The following is a 26,114-nucleotide window of genomic DNA, read 5'->3' on the forward strand; positions in this document are numbered from 1 at the left end:
CTGCTCCCTTGGCCTGGAACAGCCTCCCCATATGGGTATTCACCGCCTTCAGGTCTCTGCTCAGATGTCACCCTCCCTGACCGAGTGTCTGAAATAGTGTCCTTCCCCCTCCTGTCATCTCTAGCTTTTATCTCACTTGATTTTTTCCCCAGCACTCATCACCTGCTGCTGGCGTGTCCTGTGTGCCTGACCCGTGTCTGTCTGTGCCCCGTGACTGTGAGGTCTGTGGGGACAGGGACATGCCTTTCCCACCCACGTCTGTACCCCGGCACCCAGAGCAGCATCTTATCCCACAGTGTAGTGAGGGATACTACCTTGCGGGGAACCCAGTTCTGCTTCAGCTCCCCCTGGGATGAGGGTGTGTTGGTGCTTCAGGATTCCTCAGTTCCAGCTCCAGACAGACTCAAGGCCACTTCTTTTCTTTCACTCTCTTTTCCTGTCCTCCCAGCTGCGTCAGGGACCTGCGTGAGGAAGACCCCAGTGGCCTCACCACACCCCTTGGACCCACAGTGTTTCCATAGCAATGAGAATCCCCACCTCCATCAGCTCCTCCCAACTCTCACCTTCTCATCCCTCGAGTTGCAGAGCAGGTCGAGTAGCTGATAAGAAAGGAAAACAGAGTTAAAGCAGCCTTGACTGGGGAGAACAGAATCCCCAGGTCACATTGCCAGCAGTGCCTTACTCTGTGTCCCCAGGAGCAGTACTGGAGCCACAGCAAGAGTCCATCAAAGTCAGAGGACGACCCACTGCCATTATCACCCAGGCCAGCCAGCCATCCGAAGGCATGCAGGGCTTCCTTTGACTTTCCTGGAGGAGCAGCTGGGACTTGCCGTGGCCTGTATTAGACCAGCCCTTGGGTTCTGTTGGCTTTCACTTTCCTAAAAACTGCAATACTTTATGAACAAATAAATTCAGGGGGATTTCACATAAACATCAGATTCTAACTTTTCTTGGAGAAAAACCTGGCAACACTAGAAGCACAGCTCTGTCTGGCAGGCATTGGCTGGAGCTGGGCAGTGGCTCAGCTGCCTCCCATCTCCCCTACACCCACCCCGAGTTCAGTCTCACTCACTCAGAGTGCCTGCCCGGTCCCTGGGCATTCACATCCAAAGCCCCTCTCCTGGGTGCCTGGAAGAAATTGGTGTCCCCTCATTTTAGCTTAGCTTTTCCATCAACCCAGTACCTGGCTATGCTCCCTCTCCTGCCAAAGCCATTCTTGGTGTTGCTACTTGAAGCCTCATTCAGATGCAAATTATAACATAGCAGGAGGATAAAGGGCTCCAACTAAATCTCTAATAATCAACGGTGCCTGTTTACTGAGATCATGAGGATGGAAGGTTGCTGGGGTTTTTTTGTTTGTTTGTTTGTTTTCAATTTTTATTTATTTATTTATTTATTGGCTGCGTTGGGTCTTCATTGCTGCACACAGGCTTTCTCTAGTTGTGGCGAGCGGGGGCTGCTCTTCGTTGTGGTGTGCGGGCTTCTCATTGCGGTGGCTTCTCTTGTTGCGGAGCATGGGCTCTAGGCACGTGGGCTCAGTAGTTGTGGCACATGGGCTCAGTAGTTGTGGCTCATGGGCACTAGAGCGCAGACTCGGTAGTTGTGGCGCACGGGCTTAGTTGCTCCGTGGCATGTGGGATCTTCCCAGACCAGGGCTCGAACCCGTGTCCCCTGCATTGGCAGGCAGACTCTCAACCACTGTGCTACCAGGTAAGCCCAGGTTGCTGGTTTTTAACAAGCCTTTGTACCAGGCTATCTATATCTATATCTCCCCAGAGAAGTCATAGCTATCAATTCCCAGTTAGTTAGTTATAGGCCAGCATTAATGTCAGTCTTTGATACTATTGTTAAATGATGCAACCAAGTTGCCTAGGTTGAATTCACATCTCCAGCCCAGACCACCCTCCCAAACTCCACACTCGTGTGTGTGTACAGGCCAACTCGACAGCTCCACCCTGATGCCAAAATCATATCTCTGGGCTCCAAGCTGCCCCTGCTCTTCGCTTCCAAACCTGCTCCTCTGACAGCCCTCCGCAGCTCAACTGAAAGCAACCCCATCATCTGTTTCCTCAGGCCAGAACCTTGGCATCATTCTTGACTCTCTTTCTGCACCAGCCACATCAACTCTGTCAGGAAATCCTGTTGGCTCTGTCGGCAACATACACGCAGAAACTGACCACACTCTGTGTCCCCCCTCCACTGGGCAGCTGCAGGAGCCCTAACTGGCCTCTCTGCTTTCCCCCTCACCTCCCTTCATTCTGTTATCCACTCAGCACCTAAGTCAAATCAGGTCCCCTGCTTTCAAGCCTTCAGTGGCTCCCCATTTCTCTCGGAGTAATGGCCTTACAGTGTCCTCCAAGGCCCTGCCTTGGCCCTCCCCACCCCTTCTCAGGCCTCTCACTTCACACTGGTTCCTGGAACACACTTCCCCAGCGCTCCGTGAGGCCAACCCTGCCACCCTGCTCACCCCATCTCTGTTACCCTGCTCTGCTTTTCTTGTTTTTCCGTATCATTTTCTGACATGGAACACCCTAGAGCATTTCTTGTTTCTCCGCCTATTGCCTCTCTCTACAAGGGCAAGGGTCTTGATCTCTATGGTCACTGCAGTGTCCCCAGTGCTAAGAACAGAGCCTGGCAGAGTGGCACTCAATATTTGCCGAGGGGTTGAAATTCAGTAGGTTAAAGCCTCTTTAAACATCCCAATGGAAACATTTTGAGCGGTTCTATTTTTAAATGGAGATTTTTTTTTTTTAACAGAGAAAGAATCCAAACATAAGTAATTGAGAGGATGTTATCATAACCCCCCATGTTCATTACCGGACCTTGGCAATGGTCCATTGATGGCCAATTTCATCTGCACCCACACCCACACCCCAGGTGATTATGAAGCACATTCAGGTCACCATATTTACCTATAGATATTTTAGAATGCCTTTCTTTTTACAGATGCGTAGTATTCCATTGGGTAAACGTACCATAATGTATTTTTTTCCAACCAGTCTTGTTGGGTACTTTTTCATACATTGCAAATATTTTTGCATATTATAAAATCAGTGTTCCACTCATTAGAACTTCCAGAACCGACTACAGCTTTGCAATACTTTTTTTCTTCAGTTGAGGAGTAATTTCTTCGTAACTCTTACTACCCATCCTTATGAAACATAGCAATGTTTGAAATATGAAACAAAGCAAAAATATTCCCAAATACCCATCCTTCTTCACAATGTCAGGTATTAGTCCTTACAGGCACTTTGTTAGAGGGCTAACTTTTTAACTTTTTATTTCAATTTTAGACGTAAAGGCAAGTTGCAAGCATAGTACAAATGACACTCCCGTTCCCCCAGGTTCACCAGTTGTTAACATTTTGCCGCAGTTACTTTATATTTGCTCTGCGTGAGTGTATTTTTAAATCATTTGAGATTAAATTGTAGACAGCATCCCACTTTACCCTGAACACTGCAGTATGTATCTCCTAAGAACGAGGGCATTCATTTTACGTTGCCACAGTGCACTTACGTATGAAATTCAGGATAGTTAGCATTAATACAATACTGTTATCCAAGTCACAGACTCTACTCGATTTCTCCACTTGCTACAATAATGTTCTTTACAGGGATGTTCGCCGACCCAGGATCCAGCCTCGGGATCGCCATTGCATTCAGCTGCCATGTCTGCCCCGTCTGCTTTCATCTAGAGCAGCTCTCCAGGCTGTCTTTGTCTTTTTTGACCTTGACATTTTTGGAGAGTATGGGCCAGTTGTTTTTATAGAACGTTCCTCAATTTGAGTCTAATCGATTTGGGAGCTGCCCTCCAAGAATGCAATCTAAAGGCTCACCCCCTGTTTTCTGCCCCCAGGACCTGGAAGCCACCGAGAGAGACCCCTATCAGCAACGCGAAAACTCGTGTGCAAGGCTGAGGACCGAGAGGAGGACGCCTCAGCCGTGCTCAGAGCCATCCAGGTGGAGAACGAAGCCCTGCAGAGGGCGATCCTCAGCAGAAAGGCTGAGCGCCCTGCCAGCCCACCACAGGTGCGTTCCCAGGCAGAGGGAAAGGATGGAGAAGGACTTGGGCTACTCAGGGACCAGGCAGTGTCTGAGCGGTGCTGGCCAAGAGCACATGGTGAGGAGAGAGAGCGGTGGAGGCATCCCTGACCTTAGACCAATCAGCGCATCCCCTGTCTGATGCACAGCTGCTTACTGACCTGTCGAAGTCCCCATTTCCTCCACCTCCTTTCCATCTTTTGTTTCCTAGGCCTAAGTTGGACGCTAATATGCCTCCAATTCTTGCTGATTTCCTTACAAACCCTGAATACCTTCAACTACAGTTGAGCATTGGTGTGTCAGAGACAGGATGGCGCAAACAACCAGCTCTGGCTTCTCTGGAAAGACCCCCTTCCCCAGAGCATGAGCCCTTCCAGCCTCCGCAGTCCTCACCACTCCTTAACGTCCTGCTCCTGGCCTGCTTCACCTTTTCAGGAAACCCCTCTGGCCCTACAGGTGTTTGAGTTGGTGCCCGCAGCCTTCAGCTTTGAGCAGCAAACAGGAGGATGGATGGTGGGGTGGAGCGGGGGTCTCTGGGGAGCTGGAGGCCTTGGACATCCCTCAATGTCTACATCCTTTCTCAGAAGCATGTTCCCTGACTCACCTGTTGAAATCTTTTACCTTAGCTTGATGTTCACAGTAGCCCTGCAACAGGCAGGGCTGGTTTCATCACACTGTTTTATAGAGATGGCTGATAGCACCCAGGGAATCCGGGTGGCTTTCTCATGGCATATCTGTGGACGTGGATGAGGTCTGCCTGCCTGAAAGCCTAGGGCCCCGTCCACACCGCTAGTTGCTCCCCAGGCCCTGTTGGCGGGCTGCTCTTTGGGGTGACCACCAAGCAGCATCTGTTGTCTGTTTTCCTGGTGCTCGGCCCTTTGCCCCTGACATTTGTGTCTATGACCTCAAGACAGTCTGTACCTCTATCAGTGAAGGATGTGAAGTGGATGGCTTTATTCTGACCTCAGATCACGTGATTCCATCCTTCCAGGGCACAGAGAGACCACCAGCAGAGTCGTGGACCGGTCTGCTGAAGGAGGAGACCCCTGAGGTCAGTGAAGGCCAGAGAGGGACAGCAGAGCCCCATTCCCACAGCAGCCAACAGTCTCCAGAGGGCCTTCCCCACACGGTCCCAGCAGGACCTCACTGTGCTCCCTGAGCACGCCAGCATTCTGCCCATCTCCCAGATGGGGAGACCCGTGCTGAAGCACGTTGCCCAAGGTTACGAGTGGAAGCCAGACCTCACCCAGGCCTGCTGATCCCAGTCCCTTGTTACGTTTCCATTTCCTGACAAGATAACACAGAAAAGGATCTCAGTATCCTAAATAAATAAATGTATATCTACACCTATCTAGGTCAGTTAGGCCAATCTCAGCAAAGATGGCCCCAGGAAATATGGTCGTGAATTAATAAAACACCTGGGAACGTCTTTGTTAAATTGTGCACAGGTCTATGCTGTGTCCTCAGAATACAGAGGTGACCGAGTCAGACCAGAGTAGCCCCTGGCCTCAGGGAGCTTTCAGACAAGATTCGGGTATATACGAGTAAAGCCGTATATAACCAAGGTGACTTCAGAGAGAGGTGGCAATACAAGGTGCTAATGGGTGAGAGAGTGACAGGGTATAAGATGGTGGCTACCTCCCACGGGGGGATCCAAGGAGGCCCCTTGGAAGGTGTCCTGTTTAGGCTGAGCCCTGCCCAGTAAGAAGGAACCAGCCAACAAAGGAACAGCATTCCAATTGGAAGGAACAGGGGAAAAGCTTCGAAGTGGGAACGAGCCTGGCCTGTTCCAGGAGTGGGAGAGTCGTGGAGGAGAAGAGGACAGGGGAAGATAAGGGGTGGACAGTAGGGAATTGGAGAGAACGCTCATGAAACAGAGTGCCGGGCAGGGCAGCACCCCAGAGCAACATAGTGGGTTTCTTTTGGCATCGCTCCTACTTTTTCTATTACTTCCCAGTCATCTTAAACCATTGCCAGCCAATATTTCTGACAGGTTTGCCACTTTGCCCACCCCGCGGTCCAGGATTTCTGGATGACCTGACCCCTGATTCACAGAGCTTCCAATGACTACAATTATTTGCAGATAAAGATCAGAGCACATTTCTAGTTTAAATGATAAATGGAAAAGAAGGGGAAAAGGCTTGGAGGATTAAAAATGAAAGGGTCTAATGTTACTGGCATTCTCCATGGAGTCCCATTACTTTGTAGCAAACAGAACAGAGATTCACTGGAGGAGGGGAAAGGTTTTGATGAGAGAAATTTTTCAATGGCTCATTGAAGCAGACCGTTTCCTGGGACCTCCCAGATCATAAGAAACTGAGATCCCACCTTTTTTGCAAAGATGTGAGGGGATTCTAGATCTAATCAGCCCCAGGTAGTCGCTTTCACCCTCATTCCTGTTTCCAGTTTCCCGCAGCAAGACTGATGGCCTGCGGAGTGTGTCCCTTTGACCGTGGCTCTGCTGCGTCTTGGGCCAGGAGGGTCGCCTCGGACATCTGTTTAATAAGCATTTCCATCCTCCCTCAGCCACCCTCCATCACCGCGGCAACGGGCACAGCGACCAGCTTGCAGGAGCAGTCCAGGGCAGCAGGGGGAGCCAGAGCCGTCAGTGAAGCCATCGACGGGATCGGCCTTCCAGGGAGCAGGTACTTATCGAGGCAGCTTAAAAACAAAAACAGCAACCCGTAGCCATCCAGCCACGAGCATCTTATTAACTGAGGTTTTTCTTTGCATTTTGATTCCAGACCATTTAAAACTGCTCCCTTAGACTGCATCCCCCCTCACCCTCCCTCCAACCCAAAAGCCTGAAATTGACTTGATTTCTTTCAGACACATGTCTCTTGGCTTGTTCAGTTCCACTCAGCCCATGTAAAACTTCAGTCTCCTCAAAGGTTTCCACGGAAGCAGCCCACGCGGCAGACAGTGACCCAAGGCAGTGTCCTCTGAACCTTCTTTTCTCTATTCAGAGTTTGTTCAAATGCAGCATTCTCTTCCATTCACACATAGCATCAGTGATTGGCACTGTCAAGTTTTATTATCAAAATAAAGGCTTTCCTGTAGTCATCAGGCAACACTGATCTTCAGAAAGACGCACCATGCCGAGCCAATAGCTTCAAGCACACATTTGAGCCCCACCATGCTTCCCGGGCCGCTGTGCAGAGCTGGGCGCGTGGTAGTCTGTGCAGCGCCCATGCCTGGCTGAGCGGTGAGGGCAGCTGAAATCCAGCCTGCACAGTGGTCGCTAAGCTGAGGCTCTGGCCTGAGGCTGCATCAGCCCCGAAAGGCATGGGGGCTTTTTCTCTGCACAAAGGAGGAATTTCCTGGCCAATCTATGTACTCTCCAGATCTGTGTCCATCCAGAGGGTGTTTGCCTTTGATAATTTGTAGAAAAACTCTGAATAGGCTAAAGGCAGTGCTAGCCACTCCTCCAGGAGTCTGCAGACCCCAGATTGGAAACCATGCTGTGGACCACTGTGGCCATGAATAAGAACTTGAAGTTTCCTCCGCGAGTGAAAGGGCTGGGCCATGAGGATATGTTACATCAGATACAGATACAGGATATGTTACAAGCAGCACACACATCACCAAATGCTTCTTTCTTCATCATCAAGATCCTTTGTGCTTCAGGGTCTTGGGAGTTCTCAGCCTTAAACAGCATAAGTAGGGTGTGTTTGCAGACAGCTCTCTGCTAGGTTTGGAATGCTGTGTCCTCAGAAACTAGAGATGCAAGGCAGGTCACTAGATCAGGAGCTGGCAAACTTTTTCAGTAAAGGGCCAGATAGCAAATACTTCAGGCTTTTCACTTTTTGTTTGTTTGTTTGTTTTAACAACGCTTTAACAATGTAAAAACCATTCTTAGCTTGCAGGCCACACAGAAACAGGCCGCGGGCTGCATTTGACCTGCAGGCTGTATGTACTGTGTAGACACCCGCTCTAGAATCTTACAGCCTAGCAGTCAGCTTAAGGAGATCGTCTGGCCATCTGGCCCCAAGCAATTTCTCTTACTTGGCCCTTCTTTCATCGCTAATTGTACAATTATTTATAAAGGGAGAAAACCAGCTGGTGTGCGCCTTTGATCTGTCTGCGGGGATGTGAGTATTTTCGTCTCAAATTGTTACTTCTCTCTGAAATAGAAAAGTAAGCCTGGTACCCTTGATGCAAACTTTCCCTATTGTGTATCGTTACTATCGATACCTGTTTGCTAAAACAAAATCATTTTCAGACACCAGCAGAAGGTTCTGAAAGTCCTCCAGGCCATCGAAAGTGACTCCACCCAACTCAGCCAGGTTGTTTCACCCACTGAGGAGCAAGTTCTGGACCCAGAGGTGAGAACCTTGACTTATGAGGGTTTCTGAAGGCATTCATGTCTTGCCTGAAGGCTGAGGGAGGAAGGGCCCCTCTGTACAATCATTTCTGTTTGGTGGGAGCTGCTCTGACAGTGGTAAACTTAGCATCTTTCTGCCCCAGTCTCCATCCCCCCTCCTCCCCAGCACATAGACATCCATGTAATGGAGCGTGAAGTTTCAGAAGACAGAAGCCTGTCCGCACAAGAGGAAATATAAATAGCCTGTTAAGCCCATACAGAAATATCCAGCATCACTTGTAATCAAGAAATACAAATTAGAGCAACCTCAACATCCCATTTGATGTTAACAAATCTCAGTTAACAAATGATTTTTGATGATAACCTCTAGCACCGGCAAGGTTACAGTAAAACTGGCAGTCTTACCCTGCTGGCAGCAATAGAAATGGGTGGAAAGCTTTTGAAAAGCCGAAAGGCTCTTAGGAAGAGCCTTAGAAATACTTATGTCTTCCAGCCTGACAATCCCACTTCCTTACCCTGAAGAAATCACTCAACAGAAATAAAAAGCTATAGGCGCAAAAGTGTCTCTTGCACAATTATTGGAAGTAGGGAAAGGTGAGAGAAAAAAACACTGAAATAACATAAATGTCTCACAGTAGTAGAGTTAATCAGGAAAGTATGATACGTCAGCACAATGCAGTCGTGTAAAAGGATGGAAATTTTCATTATGGAAGTTATGCAGATAGAAAATGTTAAGGATATAAAGTTAGCTGCAAAAAGTGATGTTCATCTTCATCGAGTCCGATATGACTGTAGCGACCGGGCAAGGATATGGCTGTGAGCGGGTCAATGGAGCTGAGACACGAACGGTGAAAGGGCAAGGTAGCATCAGGGTGGAGGGATAGCGGATGATGCGTTTCTCTTTTGGGTCAAAAGGTGTGTGTCCAGCACATCCTCTCATCTCTTCCTCTACCCAAGCCTTTCTTATAACTGTTTGGTTCATCGGTCACCCATCTTGTGATTGGCCAATGGGGACTTAACAGGAAGCCCTCCCAAAGTCACACGTAAAGCTCATATGAAAGCAGAAAGAGCCCTGCTCCAGCCCAGACTGGAGTTCTGGCTTGGGGTCGGGCATCATCATTTAGAGGTCGTGTGACCTTACATAAGCCTCTTAAGCTGTCTGGTCCTGGGGATGTGTGACTGTCAAACTGGGTAAGTAATCCACAGCCCACGGGGCCACTGTGCAGCTGGAAGAGGAAAGGTCTGTAAGGGCAGATGGCTCGGTGCCTGGCACAAGGCAAGGAGGAATCAGGAAATATGCCGTCTAAAAAAATCTAGGGAGGGCTTCCCTGGTGGTGCCGTGGTTGGGAGTCCGCCTGCCGATGCAGGGGGCGCGGGTTCGTGCCCCGGTCCGGGAGGATCCCACATGCCGCGGAGCGGCTGGGCCCATGAGCCATGGCCGCTGAGCCTGCGCGTCCGGAGCCTGTGCTCCGCAGCGGGGTGGGGCCACAGCAGTGACAGGCCTGCGTACCACCAAAAAAAAACAAAAAAAAAAAGAGAAGAAAAATGACACATTTCTTTGTAATGAATGCCGTAGTCAGGATCAAGCAGGGCTTGATCCAGAAGCTCACGCTGTGTCTGTACCGTGTCAGCTGCATCCTGAGCCTCACCCCCACCTCAGTGCCCAGTCCCAGCTCTGCGCTTTCCCTGTGATCCCTCAATAGCTAGAGTGATTCCCACCTCTTGCCCTTATACCCTCAGACTCCACAGTCAGGAGAAAAGAGCAGTTTCTCCACACACAGATCTGAAACTGGGTCATGTGCCCATCGCTGAGCCATTCCCTCCAGGTGGCCCGGGTGACAGGACACACTGATCAATTGGACCAGTTCATCTCCTCCTTGGGGTAGGAAAGTGTCCATCCCCCATACCTCATGGCTGAGAAAAGAGAAGGGGCAGCTTCACCAAAGGAAAAGCAGGTGGTCTTGTTGAGAGCGGGGCAGTGAACGCCAGGGACCGGAAGCTTGCCAGCCAGCATTTGCCTCAGACCCCTCGATCCTAAATCGAGCAGGGGTGGCCATGGGGTTGCAACGCTGACAAGTTGTGACACTTCCTTAGTGAATAGACCCTTCAGCTTCTTCATTTAGAAACCCCGCTGCAGGAATTTGCACACCTTAGATTGCACTGTGCGTGAGATCCAGCAGCCCCTCCTCGAGGCAGCTCGCCTCCCATCTGGCCTCCTCCCAATGGCCAACAACCACGGTGACCAGCGCCGCATCCTCACGCCTCCCACAGGGCGCACCTGGCAGCGGAACGCGCCTCCCAAGCACAAGTTCATTAACCTCCCGATCCCCGAGGCTTGAGCCGGGCCAGTTGAGTTTTATCACCATCCTGCCTGCCTGGGACTCAGGCCCAGGGTAGCAGAGGGCTTGGCTTGGGCCCACAAGGCCCCGCGGCAGAGAAGGAGGAAGCCGTGGGGTCTGCTGATAAACACAGCCCCTGCGTTCCTTCCGGGAGCTGACAGCTGACTTCCCTCCCTGCATGTCCCCATCCCATCACCTGACAATCAAGGCTCATCCAAACACACGCTGAGAGCACTAGCACGTCTCACTGGCTATTAATTAAAAAAATAAGTAGGGAACAGTTGCTGTTCATTTGCTCAGCTTCCTGCTCACAGAACCATTACGGTGTTAATTAAGAGAGGGCATGTGCGTGCGGGGAAGGCACCATTTTCTAAGCGGCTGATCTGTGGCGACCAGCACTGCAGTCGGAGCCCGAAGGGGCCTCGGGAAGCCATTCCACAGTGTGGCCATTGATTGATGGCATTCACGACCTCTCAGACCAGACAACCCACCCGCGAAGGAGGCAGCATTAAAATCCAGGGAGGAGAGAAATGGGCGGAAGTGGCCACTTAGAGAGTGCACGCAGGCCAGGACTGCTGACCGGGTCTTCTCCGGGTGCGTACCCCACTTAATCTCTGGGACAGGGTTGTCAGATCTATGGTGTCATCTCCTGGTCCCCAACCAGGCAGGGGGATGTCAACTGACTTGTCCAGGGTCCTGTGTTATCTACTGTGTTAGATAGGCCATCTGCTAGGCTACCACAGCCAAGTACCACAGACTGGGTGGATAAAACAGCAGAGACTTCTTTTCTCACAGTTCTGGAAGCGAATCCAAGATCCAGGTGTTGGCAGGATGTTCTCCAGCTTCTCACTGAGTCCCCACACGGCCTTTGCCTTGTGCCTGCCCATCCCTGGTGTCTCTCTAGGTGTCCAAATGTCCTCTTCTTGTAAGGACATCAGTCAGAATGGATTAGGCCCACCCTAACGGCCTCATTTCAACTTAATTACCTCTTTAAAGGCCCTGTCTCCAAACAGTCACCTTCTGAGCTACTAGGGTTTGGGCTTCAGTATCTGAATTTGTGTGTGGTGGACACAATTTTGCCCATAACACCAGCCCAATTCAGCAGAAGTTGTGACATGCCTATAGGACATGAACCCTAGGTAGTGGGTGAGAAAAGTACGTGTTCAGGCAGAATCTGATGCCTTTTAAGCATTCTTTGTTATTTGCAGACTCTTACAGAAGATACTAAGTGCCAGGGTTCATAGTAACTTTTTTTTGGCCATACTGCATGGCTTGCAGGATCTTAGTTCCCCGACCAGGGATCGAACCTGGGCCCCGGCAGTGAAATTGCCAAGGCCTAACCACTGGACCGCCAGGAAATTCCTCTAGTAACTATGTTTGAAACGCCTTAGAAACATGAGCTCATTTAATCTCCATGATAACCATCTGTAATGGGTGCTCTTCTTATCCTCATTGTACAGAGGGGGAAACCCGGCACTGAGCGATTAAATACCTTGTCATTTAGCGGTAGAGCTGGATTCCACCTGTTGTGTTTCCATCCTTTGGCATTACTTTTCTCCTCGCTAAGGACAAATCGGGACCGAAAGCAGAAGAGATCAAGGATGCCATCTACGTGACCATGGATATCCAGTCCAACTGGGGCAGCGCGTCGTGGGTGGGTCTCACGGAAGTGGAATTCTTCGACCGGAACGACATAAAGCTTTATGTGTCGCCTCACGATGTGGCTGTCCGGAACTCTGACACGCCCGGGGAGCCGGGCCACCTGGTCAGCAGGAACTTAGCTGTAAGTGGAGGCGGCCTTGTGTGAGTCTTGGCCGCATGTTTTGATGCATTTTTTCTGCCCACGATAAGCCCACGATAAGGGTGTGGGTGCAGCAAGGGGAAGGATGATGTAGTCGTCCACAGCCATTCATTTGGGCAGGGTGGGGAGGAACCGGAGGGCAAGGTACAGGGAGGGGCCTCCAGCGGCACCCCCCGCCCTGAGCTCTTGCCCAGATCCCTGCTCTGTAGAGGGTTCTTATGGGGGGTGAGGGGCCAAAGAGGAGCCGGTTCACCCCCTTTATCTACATTGCAGTTTCCCATAGTAACCACCAAACATGGGACCTTGGGATGTCATTGAGGGCAACACCCATGTTTTGTAGATGAAGAAACTAAGGCTTGGACAAGGGCATTGACTTGGCCAAGGTCACACAGCCGGAAGGTCGGGGAGGGGGGAGGGGGGCGGTGCAAATGCACCCCCTGCAGCCTGGCCCAGGGCCCACGCACCCTCTCAGGGTCCTGCTTCCCTGGGGCATGGAGTACGCACCCAGCAAACGTGGAACATCACTTTCTTTTAAATATCTGAAAGTTAAAAAAGGAAAAGCACTGACATTTTCTCTTCCTGCCACTTGCAAGCTGGACACAGGAGACTAGACAGACCGCCCAGCACTGACATCTTTACGGTGCTAGTGCTTCAGCGTCAGTCACCGTGACCTCTGGGTGGGGCCCGAGATATGGGGAATAGAGGTTGCCTCTGGGCCACAGAACTGGCTGAGCAAGGGACAGGGGCGATAGGAAGACTTTCGCTTGGATGCTTTTTTGCATCTTTTAAATTTCCTGCGACGTACATGTATTTGCTATTCCAAAGAACAAATTATTAATTTTTTAAAGGTATTGAAAATGAAGACAATTGCCACATGTTCAGTTCTTGCTTTGTGCCGGCACCATGCTAAGTGTGTTGTGTATATAATCTTATATAAACGAAACAGTGTACAGGCTGGAGAAGCAGAGAGGCCTGGGTTCAAAGCTTAATCACTTACAGCTTCATGATCGTGGGCAACTCACCTAACATCTACTTTGATTTCCTCGTCTGTAAAACGGGGAGAATAATAATACTTACGTTCATACGCTGTTTTAAGGATCACGTGTAAATATGATCCTCACTCTTCGAAAGGGCTTCAAAACATCATCTATTACTGTTTCCGTCGTTACTAGTCGTAGTAGCAGTAATACCACTATGAAGTAAATATTATTGCCATTTAAAGGAAAAGAAGCAAGAAAGGAGGGCTTTGAAATCCCCAGCTCTAGAGACCCAGGTTCTGGTCTTGACTCTCTAGCCTTGGGCATCTTACCTGCCTTCTCTGAGAGTCATTTTTTTCTGCCCCCTGTAGAATGGGAGTGGAGGGCCTGGGTAATTCGTATGATTCTTATTTTTCCAGCAAAAGAAACTGAGTCTGGCTCTCTTTAGCAGATTTTTGAAAAGAAATTTGTTGCAAGGCCTTTGAGTAGCTGGTGTGTTCACTGTCACCCAGGCCAAAAGAGGACAGGCCCCGTGAGCAACTTGGGGTTCTGGGTAGCTTCCCGGGATGCATGAGTACCGACAGTTTGGTCTTCTTTTTTTTTGGCGGGGGGTGCAGTGTTTGTTGGTTGCTTGGTTGGTTAGTTGGTTTGCCATCTTGTCATTCTGCTGGAGATACCCAGTCCAGGAAAGGCAGGCTGATGGACCAACCTGGCTAGGAGGGCCAGGCACCTTGCTGCCAGTTCCACTAAGATGCCCCAAGTGGGGCAGGGAGGGAATTTTCCCTGAAGAAATTTGTGGTTGTTACTGAAAGAAAGGCAGGTAGATGTGAGATAGCCAGGAAACACCGCCTGTCCGTAGGGTTGGACTGAGTGGTTTCTGAGCCCACTTAAAGATTAGCAGCTCTGGGACCTTGATGGAAACAGGTCGTGGCCACTTGGACGCTCTGGCCTTGCATCCCCCTCTCTGCTCCTGCTTCAAGTCTGTAGGCTCCCATGCGTGCTGCGGAGGCTTGGACCAGCCCTCGCTAAACCTCTCCCGTCCCCCTTGTGCGCAAAGCAGTGGCACTTTGGAAGCCTACTGTACAGAACAGAGCATACCAGGGGCGATAAAAAGCATCACTGGATTTAATGGGGACAGATTCTGATGATTGCTCTCCCCTTTTCTCTGTTTAGCAGAGGTTGATGAGCATTGCCATGGATAGCAGTGAGGACTTGGGCCCAGGGTTTGGGTGGGTTTCGTTTTTTTCTTAAATTTTGGGCCCTGAGGCAGCTGTCTCACCCTGGGCTGCTAGATCTCTGGGCCCAGCTGTGGGTGGGCTGGATTCCCCCTGCTGCCCTGGCCTGGGGTCTTTCTGATAGTCGCCCTGTGAACCACGCCTGGGGCCACCAGAACACACTGCCTCTCAGAGCCATTCAGTTTCGCTGGGGTCTCGGGCATCCCTCACTGATTCCTCACATGAACCTCGGGATGACTTTCCGCATCTGATAAACGAGAAAACCGAGTCTCAGGGAGGATGAGTGACTCGTCCAGGCCACACTGCTGTGGAGTGGTGGGGCTCGGCTGAAAGCTGAGGAGAAGATACCTGAAAGCAGAGTCTGGGTTTGAAAGAGAAGTTGCTTCAGTGGAGGTGAATGTGGCACCTGCGGGGGGCCTATGAGTGCCCCGTGTTCAGTGCAAACCCTCCTTCCTGCCCTGCCCACCCCATCTCTCTCCTCGCCACCCCCAGGCCCATGGCTTCAAGTTGGCTCCAAATTTATATGCCCAGCCCTGCCTGCTTCCGAGTTCCTGACTTGAACGTCAGCTTCCGCTCAACACCTCAGACTTCAGAGACCTGAAACCTGAGTGTCGATTCCCTGGCCCATGCCCTCATCTCTTCCTCCTCCAGCTCAGTAAATGGCATCCCCATCCGCTCAGCTGCAAAGCCCACCACTTAAGAGCCTCCCTCGGTTGCCCCACGCCCCCTCCCCTTCCAACACATCAGGAAGTCCTATTGATTCCGCCTCCAACACGGAGCCTGGATCGGGCCCCTGCTCTCCATTTCCACTGGTTCTTCCCAAGTCTGATCAGCTGCCCCCTCTCACTGGAACTATTAAGTGGTCTCCTCTCTCACTCCTTTCTTCCATTCTTGCCCCCATCCACTCCATTTTCCACTCTGTATCCAAAGGGATCTTTAACAAATGTCAGCTTGCAGCCCTCCCCTGCTTAAAACCCCTGCCGTGACTTTCTGGGGAAAATTGGATGCCTGTCTGTGGCCCCGGAGGCTGTCTGTGAACCGACCTCCAGCTCCCTCTCTGCCGGCCTCACATACCAGGGCTCCCTTCTGCTCCCTTGACCTGCCAAGCTCGTTCTCACCTGTGGGTTTGGCACTTGCCGCCCCCTCTGCCCAGAGCATCCCTCCTCCAGATGTTCATGTGGCTCCTTCCTTTCTCGTCACTCAGATTTCAGCCCAGGTGTCACTTTCTCAGCAAGACCTTCCCGGACTCTACAAGCTGGAGGAGTCCTGTTCCCTCCCTATGCCAGTCTCTATCACATCAGCTTTGTTCATTTTTTTCAGACCACTTCCCACCATCAAAAGTGATTTTGTTCACTTGTTTCTGATCTGTCTCCTCCCACCAACCTGTACGTTCTTGTCCGTCCTATTCACACTGTATCCCTAGCACGTAGAGCAATACATTTTTGAACTTTTAAAAATAAATGATTATAGACTCACAGGAAATTGTTTTTAAAAAAACAGTGCAGGGCTTCCCTGGTGGCGCAGTGGTAGAGAGTCCGCCTGCCGATGCAGGGGACACGGGTTCGTGCCCCGGTCCGGGAGGACCCCACATGCCGCGGAGTGGCTGGGCCCGTGAGCCCTGGCCACTGAGCCTGCACATCCGGAGCCTGTGCTCCTCAACGGGAGAGGCCACAACAGTGAGAGGCCTGTGTACCGGGAAAAAAAAAAAAAAAAGTGCAGAAAAGAGAAGAACAATAGAGAAAAATCAACAAAGCCAAAAGTTGTTTTTTGGAAGAATCAACAAAATGAACAACCTTTAGCTAGACTGAGCAAGACAAAAAAAGGGGGAAATATTCAAATTACTAAAATCAGGAATGTAAAAGGGGCCACATCACTACCAAACTAATAGAAATAAAAAGGATTACAAGGGAATATTGTGAACAATTTTATGCCAACAAATTAGATATCCTAGATGAAATGGACAAATTCCTAGAAAGACACAAATTACCAAAACTGAATCAAGAAGAAATAGAAAATCTGAATAGACGTATAGCAAGAAAAGAGATTGAATTAGTAATCAATAAAAAACTTCCCACAAAGAAAAGCCTGGGACCAGATGGCTTCACTGGTGAATCTTACCAAATATTTAAAGAATTAGCACCAAGCCTTCACAAACTGTTCTAAAATACAGAAGAAGAGAGAACACTTCCCAGCTCATTCTCTGAGGCCAGTATTACCCTGATACCAAAACCAGAAAAAGCCATCACAAGAAAACTACAGACCAGTATCCCTTATGAATACAGATGTAAAAATCCTCAACAAAACATTAACAAATCAAATCTAGCAGTTTATAAAAAGATTTATATATCAAGACCTAGTGGAGTTTATTCCAGGAATGCAAAGTTGTTCAACATGTGGAAATTAATCAACAGAATACAACATATTAATCGAATAAAGGAGGAAATAACCACATGATGTCTTAATAGACACAGAAAAGGCATTTGATAAAATTCAACATTCTTTCATGATAATACATCAACAAACCAAAATAGAAGGAAACATCCTCAGTCTGATAAAGGGCATTTATGAAAACCCACAGCTAACATCATACTGAATGGTGGAAGACTGAAAGCTTTCCCTCTAAGACCAGGAATGGGACAAGGACGCCTGCTTTCATCACTCCTATTCAGCATTGTACTGGAGATTCTACCCAAGGAAGTTAAGCTAGAAAATGAAATAAGAGGTTGGAAAGGAAGAAATAAACTATATTTGCAGGTGAAACGATCTTATATACAGAAAATCTTAAAGAATTCACAGAAGTTACTGGTAAAGCTAACATGGAGTTCAGCAAGCTTAGAGAATAAAAGATCAATATACAGAAATCAGTAGTATTCCTATACAGTAGCAATGAACCATCCGAAAAGGAAATTAAGAAAATGTCCATTTATAATAGTTTGATGCTATTTAAGAATAAAATACTTAAGAATAGACTTCACCAAATAAGTGAAAGACTTGCACACTGAAAAGTACAAAATATTGTTGACAGAAATTAAAGAAGACCTAAATGATGAAAGCTGAAAAGATATATGTGTTCATGGATTGGAAGACTTAATACCACTGATATGGCAGTGCTCCCCAATTATCTACAGATTCAATGTAATCCTACTGCTTTTTTTGTGGAAATTGACAAGCTGGTTCTAAAGTGTATAATGGAAGCTCAAAGAACCAAGAAGAGCCAAAACAATGTTGGAAAAGGACAAAGTTGGAGGACTCCCACTTCGAGTGAGTCCAGTTTCAAAACTTACTACCAAGCCACAGTAATTACGACTGTGTGGTTCTGGCCTGAGGATAGACATATAGATCAATGGAATGGAATTGAGAGTCCAGAAATAGATTCATGCATCTATAGTCAATTGATTTTTAACAAGGACACCAATACCATTTGATGAGGAAAGAACAGTTTCTTTTCAACAGATGGTATTGGAGCAACTGGATTTCCACATGCAAAAGAATGAAATTGGACTTCTACACACCATTTACCAAAACTAACTCAAGGGGTCAAATACCTTGAGACGTTTATAGTGTTAAGGCTATAAAACTCTTAGAAGAAAACATAGGTGTAAATCTTCATAGCCTGGAATTTTTCAATGGAGTTTTAGATATGACCTCCAAAGCATAAACAACAAAAGAAAAAAATAGGTAAATCAGACCTCATCAAAATTTTTAAACAAACGAAAAATTTTAAACATTTTTGCTTCAAAGGACATTATCAAGAAAGTAAAAAGATAACCTACAAAAAAGGAGAAAATATTTGCAAATCGTGTATGTGATAAGGGTCTTGTATCCAGAATATATGAAGAAAAGGACTCAGACTCAACAACAAAAAGACAAACAACCCAGTGAAAATATGGCCAAGATACTGTGAATAGACATTTCTCCAGAGATGATCTACAAATGGCCAACAAGCACATGAAAAGATGCTCAGTATCATTAGCTATTAGGGAAATGCTAATCAAAACCATAAGGACATATACTTCATACCCGTTAGGATGTTATAGTTTCTTTAAAAAAAGAAAACAGAAATAACAAGTATTGGTGAACAGCATACGGAAAAATTGGAATCATTATACCTTGCTCGTGGGAATGTAAAAATAAAATGATATGGCCATTGTGCAAAATAGTCTGGCAGTTCCTTAAAAAGTTAAATGTAGGGCTTCCCTGGTGGTGCAGTGGTTGAGAGTCCGCCTGCCGATGCAGGGGTCACGAGTTCGTGCCCCGGTCCGGGAGGATCCCACATGCCGCCGAGTGGCTGGGCCCGTGAGCCATGGCCGCTGAGCCTGCGCATCCGGAGCCTGTGCTCCGCAACGGGAGAGGCCACAGCAGTGAGAGGCCCGCGTACTGCAAAAAAAAAAAAAAAAAAAGAGTTAAGTACTGATACATGCTACAACATGGATAAACTTGAAAGCATTATGCTGAATGACGGACGTCAGACATAGGGATCATATATTGTATGACAGCATTTATATGAAATGTCCAGAATGAGTGAATCCATAGAGACAGAAAGTAGGCTAGAGGTTGCCAGGGACTGGGGGAACGGGGAGTGACTGCTAAAGGGCTTCTTTTGGGGGTGATAAAAATATGCTAGGAAAAGATAGTGGTGATGGTTGCAGCACCTTGTGACTATACTGAAAAAACCACTGACTCGTACACTTTAAAGTGGTGATTTTATGTATGTGAATTACATCTCAGTTTTTAAAAAAGTATAGAGAGGTCCCATGTGCCTTTGCCCAGCTTCCCCCAATGGTAATATCCTACGTGACCATAATACATTATCAAAACTAGGAAAGTGACATTGGTATAATGTGCAGACCTTGATACACGTGTGTGTGTGTGTGTGTGTGTGTGTGTGTGTGTATGTAAGTTCTTTTCAGTTTTTGTTTGGGGTTTTTTTTTTGCGGTACGCGGGCCTCTCTCTGTTGTGGCCTCTCCCGTTGCGGAGCACAGGCTCCGGACGCGCAGGCTCAGCGGCCATGGCTCACGGGCCCAGCCGCTCCGCGGCATGTGGGATCCTCCCGGGGCACGAACCCGTGTCCCCTGCATCGGCAGGCGGACTCTCAACCACTGCGCCACCAGGGAAGTCCAGTTCTTTTCAATTTTGTCACATGTAGATTTGTGGAACCACCACCACATCAAGATGCAGAACAGCTCCATCACCTCAAAGGAATTCCCTCATGCGACCCTTTATAGCCACCCCTCCCCACACCTGTCCCTAACCCAGACAGCCACCAACCTATTCTCTATACTTTTTGTCCTTTCAAGAATGCTATATACATGGAATCATACTATATGTAACCTTTCTGAGACTGACTTTTTCCCACTCAGTATAATGCCCTTGACATCTAACCAAATTTTTGTATCAGGAGTTTGTTCCTTTTTAAGGCGATAACTTATTAAATCGGGGCTACTCCTGAGGGCAGTCCAGCATCTCCCTGGGGGGGTGTGGATCTGTGTTAGGTTAAAGCTGGAGAAAGCACCTATGTTAGGAGTTAGAAAGTTACCTCCTGAGAGAAACCTTCTTCTCTGACCATCTGTTCTAAACTAGTCCTTCCATTGGCCATTAATAATTCTCTCATATTTTCTTCATTGAATTTATTCCCCCACCCCCAGCCCCACTTGATTTTTTTTTTTCTTGGCAGTGTTACTTGTTTGCCTCCCCTCCTGGCACAGAGCTGGGATCTGCTGGGCCAGGCGCCCCCCGCACTCGGTATTTGTTGAGCAGGTGGGTAGCAGATGCCGTTGGCGCCTCCCACAGGCCCTTCCCACCTTGGTCCCTGCTGGCTGCTCTTCCCACTGCCAGCACACACATTTCTCCGATGGAGGATCTGTTTTCTGGCCTCCAGGGCCCACTTTGCCTCCCCTGTAGCAGGCCCAAACTGGTGGGGAACTGAGCCCCCAGGAGCAGCCCTGAACCTACACTGATGGGAACTGGGGTGTGGATACCCCAGCTCCCTTGTCCCGGAAGTGGAGTCACCCTGAGGTGTGTTCCACACTGGCTCCCAGGTTCCCTGGTGGCGTGGAGCTCACAGGTGTGCCTAGCCTGGTAACACACTCTTTATGGAATGCCTCTCCCCCTCTCATTTCCCCACCCTCCAGCTGGTGTTTCCTTCACTGTCTAAATCAACTCCTTACACTTGCCTTGCCTCAGGGTCTTCTCCTGGGGCAATCCAAACCAACACAGAATGAATGAATGAATGAATGAATGAATGAAAAACCTAGGTTTAAATCCTCACTCCATCACTTGGGCAAACCACACCTTTTCTGGACTCTGGTCTTCCTTCGGTGACACGAGTGTTACTGCAGTACTCACCTTCCAGGGCTTGGAGAGAACCCAGTGAGATAACGGCAGTGCACAGGTGCCCTGATTCTTGTTCTGCCATCTTGATTACCACCTGCGATGGGCAGGTGCAGCAGACGCTCTCCTGCTGGCCTGGCACCTGGAGGTTTGCCCAGCGTGCCTTGGGTCAGCCCTCAGCAGCTTCCCGGCAGCCTTCCTCTCGGGGACTCTGTCTGTGGAAAGGAAACATCAGAAGGCCCAGTTGCTAATGAGGCCCAGATTTACCCACAGGTTAATGTTCTCCGACTTTGAACACCACGACTCCCACTTAGCCCTCCCGTTATCCCTCCCGCTGACGGAAATGTGATAGGAAATCAATTACAGTCCCCTCGCTTGTGTCTAAGGGTCAGCCTTCAGTCTCTGCCTTTGTCAAGCAGCCTCAGCGACCCATTTTAGGCTCCAGTGAAGAGAAGGAATGAGACTCCCCTGCTGGATTTGAGATGTGCTATCTTTGACCCCTCGCAGCTGCCCAGAGCACTAAAAGTTCTCGCAGAGCTTGAGAAACTTGCCAGAATAAGTCAGAACCCCTTGAACTCATCTCTCCCCCTTAACAAAGCAGCCTCCTCCCTCCTGAAAGGCACCATTGTCACTGGGACAAGCCACCTCTGTCCTCCGCGCAGCTGGAGCCTGAGCCTCACGTCTCCTGGGGGCCAGCAGACCCCAGAGGCAGGCACGGTCCTGGGGATGGGAGCCCATGGAGACACTCGCAAATATGGGGCGATGCTCCTTTCAGATAAAAGGAGCAACTTCAGCCAGCGTCAGAGATACAGGCTGCTTATTGGCAGAGGGGACTTTGACTGTTCAGCCCCTAAGCAGGGACCCTAAACTAATGCCTGCAGGGGCCGGGCAGAAGGTGAGGTGGGTGTAGAACAGTAGGGAATGGTGAGGACTGGGGCACCAGAGAGCACCCGCCCTGGCCGCCAGAGCAGTGCACTCAGCTCCAGCCAACGGCTGTCAGGGACCCCGTGTTGCCGCGTCTCCTAAGTCTGTAGACAAGCCAGACATCTAGCTCTGAGGGGGAGGGGATATCTTCCACCTTAAAGTCTTGGCAACGAATTTGCCTTTAAAAAAAAAACAAAACACTTTCATGAGCTAGACAAAATAGCTCTGCCGGCCAGAACAGTTTAGTCTCTAAAGTTTCAGTGAGAGGACAGATATTAGGAGGTACATTTCACTTATCTGTTCATTTCTTCATTCAACGATTGTTCAAAAAATTCAATTTAAAGATTTTTTGGTCATTGACCAGGTGCCAAGGAACTGTGCTGAACGCTAAGGGTTCTGGAATGAATTAGAAGAGCTCGCAGCTGAGTGTGCGTGTATGTGTATGTGTGTGTGCGCGTGCATGCGTGTGTTGGTGGCGGGGGTGACATAGATATGAAGACAGGTACTTGGGGGACACTGGGTAATTGTAACCTCAGGTGTTGCAAGGAGCCGTGGGCACCTGGAGAAGGGAATGATTGTGACAAGGTAAGGGGTGACAGTGGGGGAGACAGCACATCTGAGCTGAAGTTCCCAGGGGGAGAAGGGCAGGAGAGTACCGCACTCAGAGGCCCAGCCTGTGCAAAGGCACAGAGGCCGAGCCAGCGTGGACATATTTGGGAACAGCTGTGCGTTTTGTCCAGACAGAGAGCAGAAGAGGTACCCAAAGAGACAAGAGAGGAGGTGACCAGGGCTGAGAAAAGTCCCCCGATTTCACTTGTTCCCATCTGCATCCCAAGCACTCATGCTATGAAATTTCGTTGGTGCAAATGAAAATGACAGCAAGGCTCCCCTTCTCCGCTGCCTCTTTGGCCTTGAGAATGGCCTTGGCAGCCTCGCTGGCAGGCGGAAACTGCACACAGGGGTCCCAAGGCTTGGAAACCCTGAAAGGGAACAGAATAAATCCTGAGGCTCAGTGCCATGGCCCCGTCCCAACAAACGCCTGAGCCAGTGTCTTTCTTTTCTATTTTAAAAATTTTTTAAATTCTACAGGGTTTTACAAAAGAAAATCAAAGGCTCTGTTTGCCAGGTTAATCAAACAGCTCAAGTCATGGCTCTTTTCCCGTCCTTCTCCTCCAGTCTCTCTCCCCAACAAAGCCGATTAGGTTGATTAAAATAAAGCCCGCTGCATTTTAAATGTGGTCTGGGTGGCAGGGGCAGAGGGGCCCACGTGACAGCTTTGTGCCGGGGACGAGGGTCAGTAGCCTGCTCCAAAATGCGGTCCAGATGGGGTGAGGTCTAAGACCCCACCCAGGATGAAGTAGAGAAGGTGGGTGGCTTCCCACCCTCATCCTCCCCTGGTTTCCATAGTCACTGCCCGCTTACTTTGGGGTAAGGCAGAATTGTGCTAACAATAACAACTTCCTTCTCTTGCTGGCGTTTCAGGGCAAGAAAGACCCTTCCTTGTGGACGTGCCCCTTCCACCCGCCGCTCCAGCTCTTTTTTGTTATCCGCAACACGAGACAGCTGCGTGACTTTGGTCTAACCAAGATCAAGGTTTGGAATTACTGCACGGCTGACGGCGTAAGTAACAGGCTCCGGTTCCTGGCTGGGCATTTGCCTGATGGAAGCACTTGGTGCTTTCCCGTAGCCTGATTCCCGAAGTTGCAAACTGGGCACCACGAGGCCCCGTTGCCCTTCCTCCTGGGTGTAGCAAGCGCCTGCTGGGGGATTTCACTTCGCGTTGTCAGAGCCCCCAGGAGCAGAGCCTCCGCTGAAGGTTTGGGAAGTAGAATCAGGTCACCTTTCGGGGGAACTGAAGAAATATGAACCGAGGTGCAGTTTTAACAGATAAGGAAACAGACACACAGAGAGGTTACGTAACGTGGCCCAAGGCACACAGCCAGTGAGCGTCAGAGTGAGAATTTGAATCCCTGCAGTCAGACTCCAGGCCCATTGGCTTAGCCAGCGCTTCTCCAACCGTATCCGCAACAACTTGCCTGGGATCTTGGTAAAAAGTGGGTTCTAATCCAGCGGGTCTAGGGCAGGGCCCGAGATTCTGCACGTCTAACCAGCTCTCACATGTACCAGTGATCCTGGTGTGTGCACCCCACTCTAAACAGCCAGGCCCTTAACCTCTGTGCTCTTCAGCCCCTCTGGTTTCAGAACCCCTCCCCTCCTTCCCACCCTCATACCACTACCCAGGCCCTCATCCTTGCTTTCTTCTCCGGGCTGTTTTTCACATGTTCATATGCATTTATTCCTCCATTCAACCTTGATTAGTGAGCACATCCTAGGTACCATCAGGCTTCATGATCGATTCTGAGCGCACTGATGTAAAGACACAGTCCATGCCTTGGAGGTACTCCTTATCTAAAAGCTGGCAGACAAGTACATGTGGACGTGTGAGGCAGTGTGATGAAGGCCTTGATAAAGCTGAACCCAGAGAGCCGGGGTTTCAAACAGAAGCCCCAGGGACTCAGCAGGGAACGCAGTGAGCAAGGAGGGACAGGACTCTCGCAGCCTCTCTCGGTTTCCCCTCTTATGATAGAAAAGGGAGTAAAACTTGTTCTACTTTCCTTTCTAATCTGCTATAAGGGAAGCAGTAGTACAAGCGAGATGATAAATGGCAACCAATCCTCGGCCTCAATGTTGTTAGAGAGACGCTAGGGCCTGGTGGGGAGCGTGGCAGACTGGCAAGCGCATGGCCCAGGTAAAGGGCAGGGCACTTTTCAGCTTTAGCTAATGACTGATGTGGAGCAATGCCAGCCAGTGCTGCTAGACCTTCTGAACGTTCCCAGAGAGCTGGGAATCTGGATTTTGAGATGAGCTGTTTGCAAACGTCAGAAGCTAATTTCACTTCTTTTGAAGCCACCATACGGTTCAAACCAAACTCATCTTTGGGCTGGAGCTAGCCGTTCCCAGTCTGCGGTTGCTGGAGCCTGGAGGAGGGAGCCCGCCTCAGGCTGGGAGAGGTCAGGGAAGGTGCTTTAAAGAGCGCGTACCTGAGCTCTAGTGGAAAGAGAAGCCCTGAGACAGACAGAAAAGGGAAAGACTCTCCAGGTGGAGGGAGCTTCGCGGGCGAAGGCGTGGAGGTGTGGAAGAGTACAGCCTCCTAATCGCTCTCCCTGACCCCGGGCCCAAGCCTCCGGTCTGTCTCCAGTAGCCACTGCGAGGTCTGATCACGACTCTACTGTTTCAAGCCCTCAAAGGCTCCCCTTGATCCAGAGAGTGCAGGACAGAGGGCCCCTAATCCCTGTGCGTCAAGCCTGCCTCTCTCTTGGCACCCGCCCCTTGACCAGGCCACCCTCCAGAGTGCCAGCGGCTCGTGGCTCTCCACCGCCCTCCCTGGTAGGCGCACCTTTAGTCCCTGGCCCCTCCCATCTCGCTCAACTCAGAATGCTTGCCTCTGCCTTGTATTCCTGGGAAACCCAGACGTCCCTTTCTCCAGGATGCTCGCCTGACCCCCTGACCCTTGTGCACTTCTGGACCTCATGAACTGGTTCTATCGCCCCTGTACCAGGATGGGCACTTGTCCCCCCATCACACTGTGGGCCTCTTGGGAGCAGGGCCTGAGTCATCTCCACCACTGCTCTGTTCCAAGTAGAAATACGTGGTTGTCGAATGAATGAATGAGTTCATTCCCCCAAGAGCCCATAAGCAATTGTCTCATCCTTCTTGAGATCCAGATGAGAGACTGAGAGTAGGAGGGGTTAGGATGCTTGCCCGAGGTCATAGCGCAGGTTAGAGGCCAGCTGGGGCTCAATCAGGAGACTCCGTGCCCCCTCCCACCTTGCCGTCCTTCCCTCCTGTACCTCTTCTGGCTGGTTCTTCGCTCACCCACTCACCCAGCCGTCCCTCCAGCTCCCGAATAACCATCTCCTAGGCTCTGGGGATCTGGAGGTTAACATGGCAGACGCGGTCCCAGCCGGCTCTGTTCACACACTGTGCTGCCCCAGAGAAGTAACAAAAAGCTTTCTCTGATTTCTCTGTTTTGATTTTTTTTTTCAAACAAATGCCTAAAGTTTAAATTTGAGAAAAAGTCCAAACTATTGGAACAAATGGGAAAGTTCCTGTGGGCGTGTCAGCCTCCCCTGCCCGGGGTAT

General features: G+C 49.7%; 1 protein-coding gene across 2 annotated transcripts in view; it reads left to right on the forward strand.

Annotated features, from left to right (window-relative positions):
• KATNIP (katanin interacting protein) overlaps positions 1-26,114 on the forward strand; it is a 200,602-nt gene that overhangs the window by 114,032 nt on the left and 60,456 nt on the right. For both annotated transcript variants that reach the window (XM_060031962.1, XM_060031963.1), the window contains exons 9-14: positions 3,856-4,028; positions 5,032-5,091; positions 6,567-6,685; positions 8,263-8,365; positions 12,271-12,486; positions 23,454-23,591. In XM_060031962.1, the coding sequence (XP_059887945.1) occupies positions 3,856-4,028; positions 5,032-5,091; positions 6,567-6,685; positions 8,263-8,365; positions 12,271-12,486; positions 23,454-23,591 (809 nt within the window). The remainder of the gene's footprint in view (positions 1-3,855; positions 4,029-5,031; positions 5,092-6,566; positions 6,686-8,262; positions 8,366-12,270; positions 12,487-23,453; positions 23,592-26,114) is intronic.

Source organism: Delphinus delphis, chromosome 15 (genome assembly GCF_949987515.2).
Source record: "Delphinus delphis chromosome 15, mDelDel1.2, whole genome shotgun sequence".
Lineage (NCBI taxonomy): Eukaryota > Metazoa > Chordata > Mammalia > Artiodactyla > Delphinidae > Delphinus > Delphinus delphis.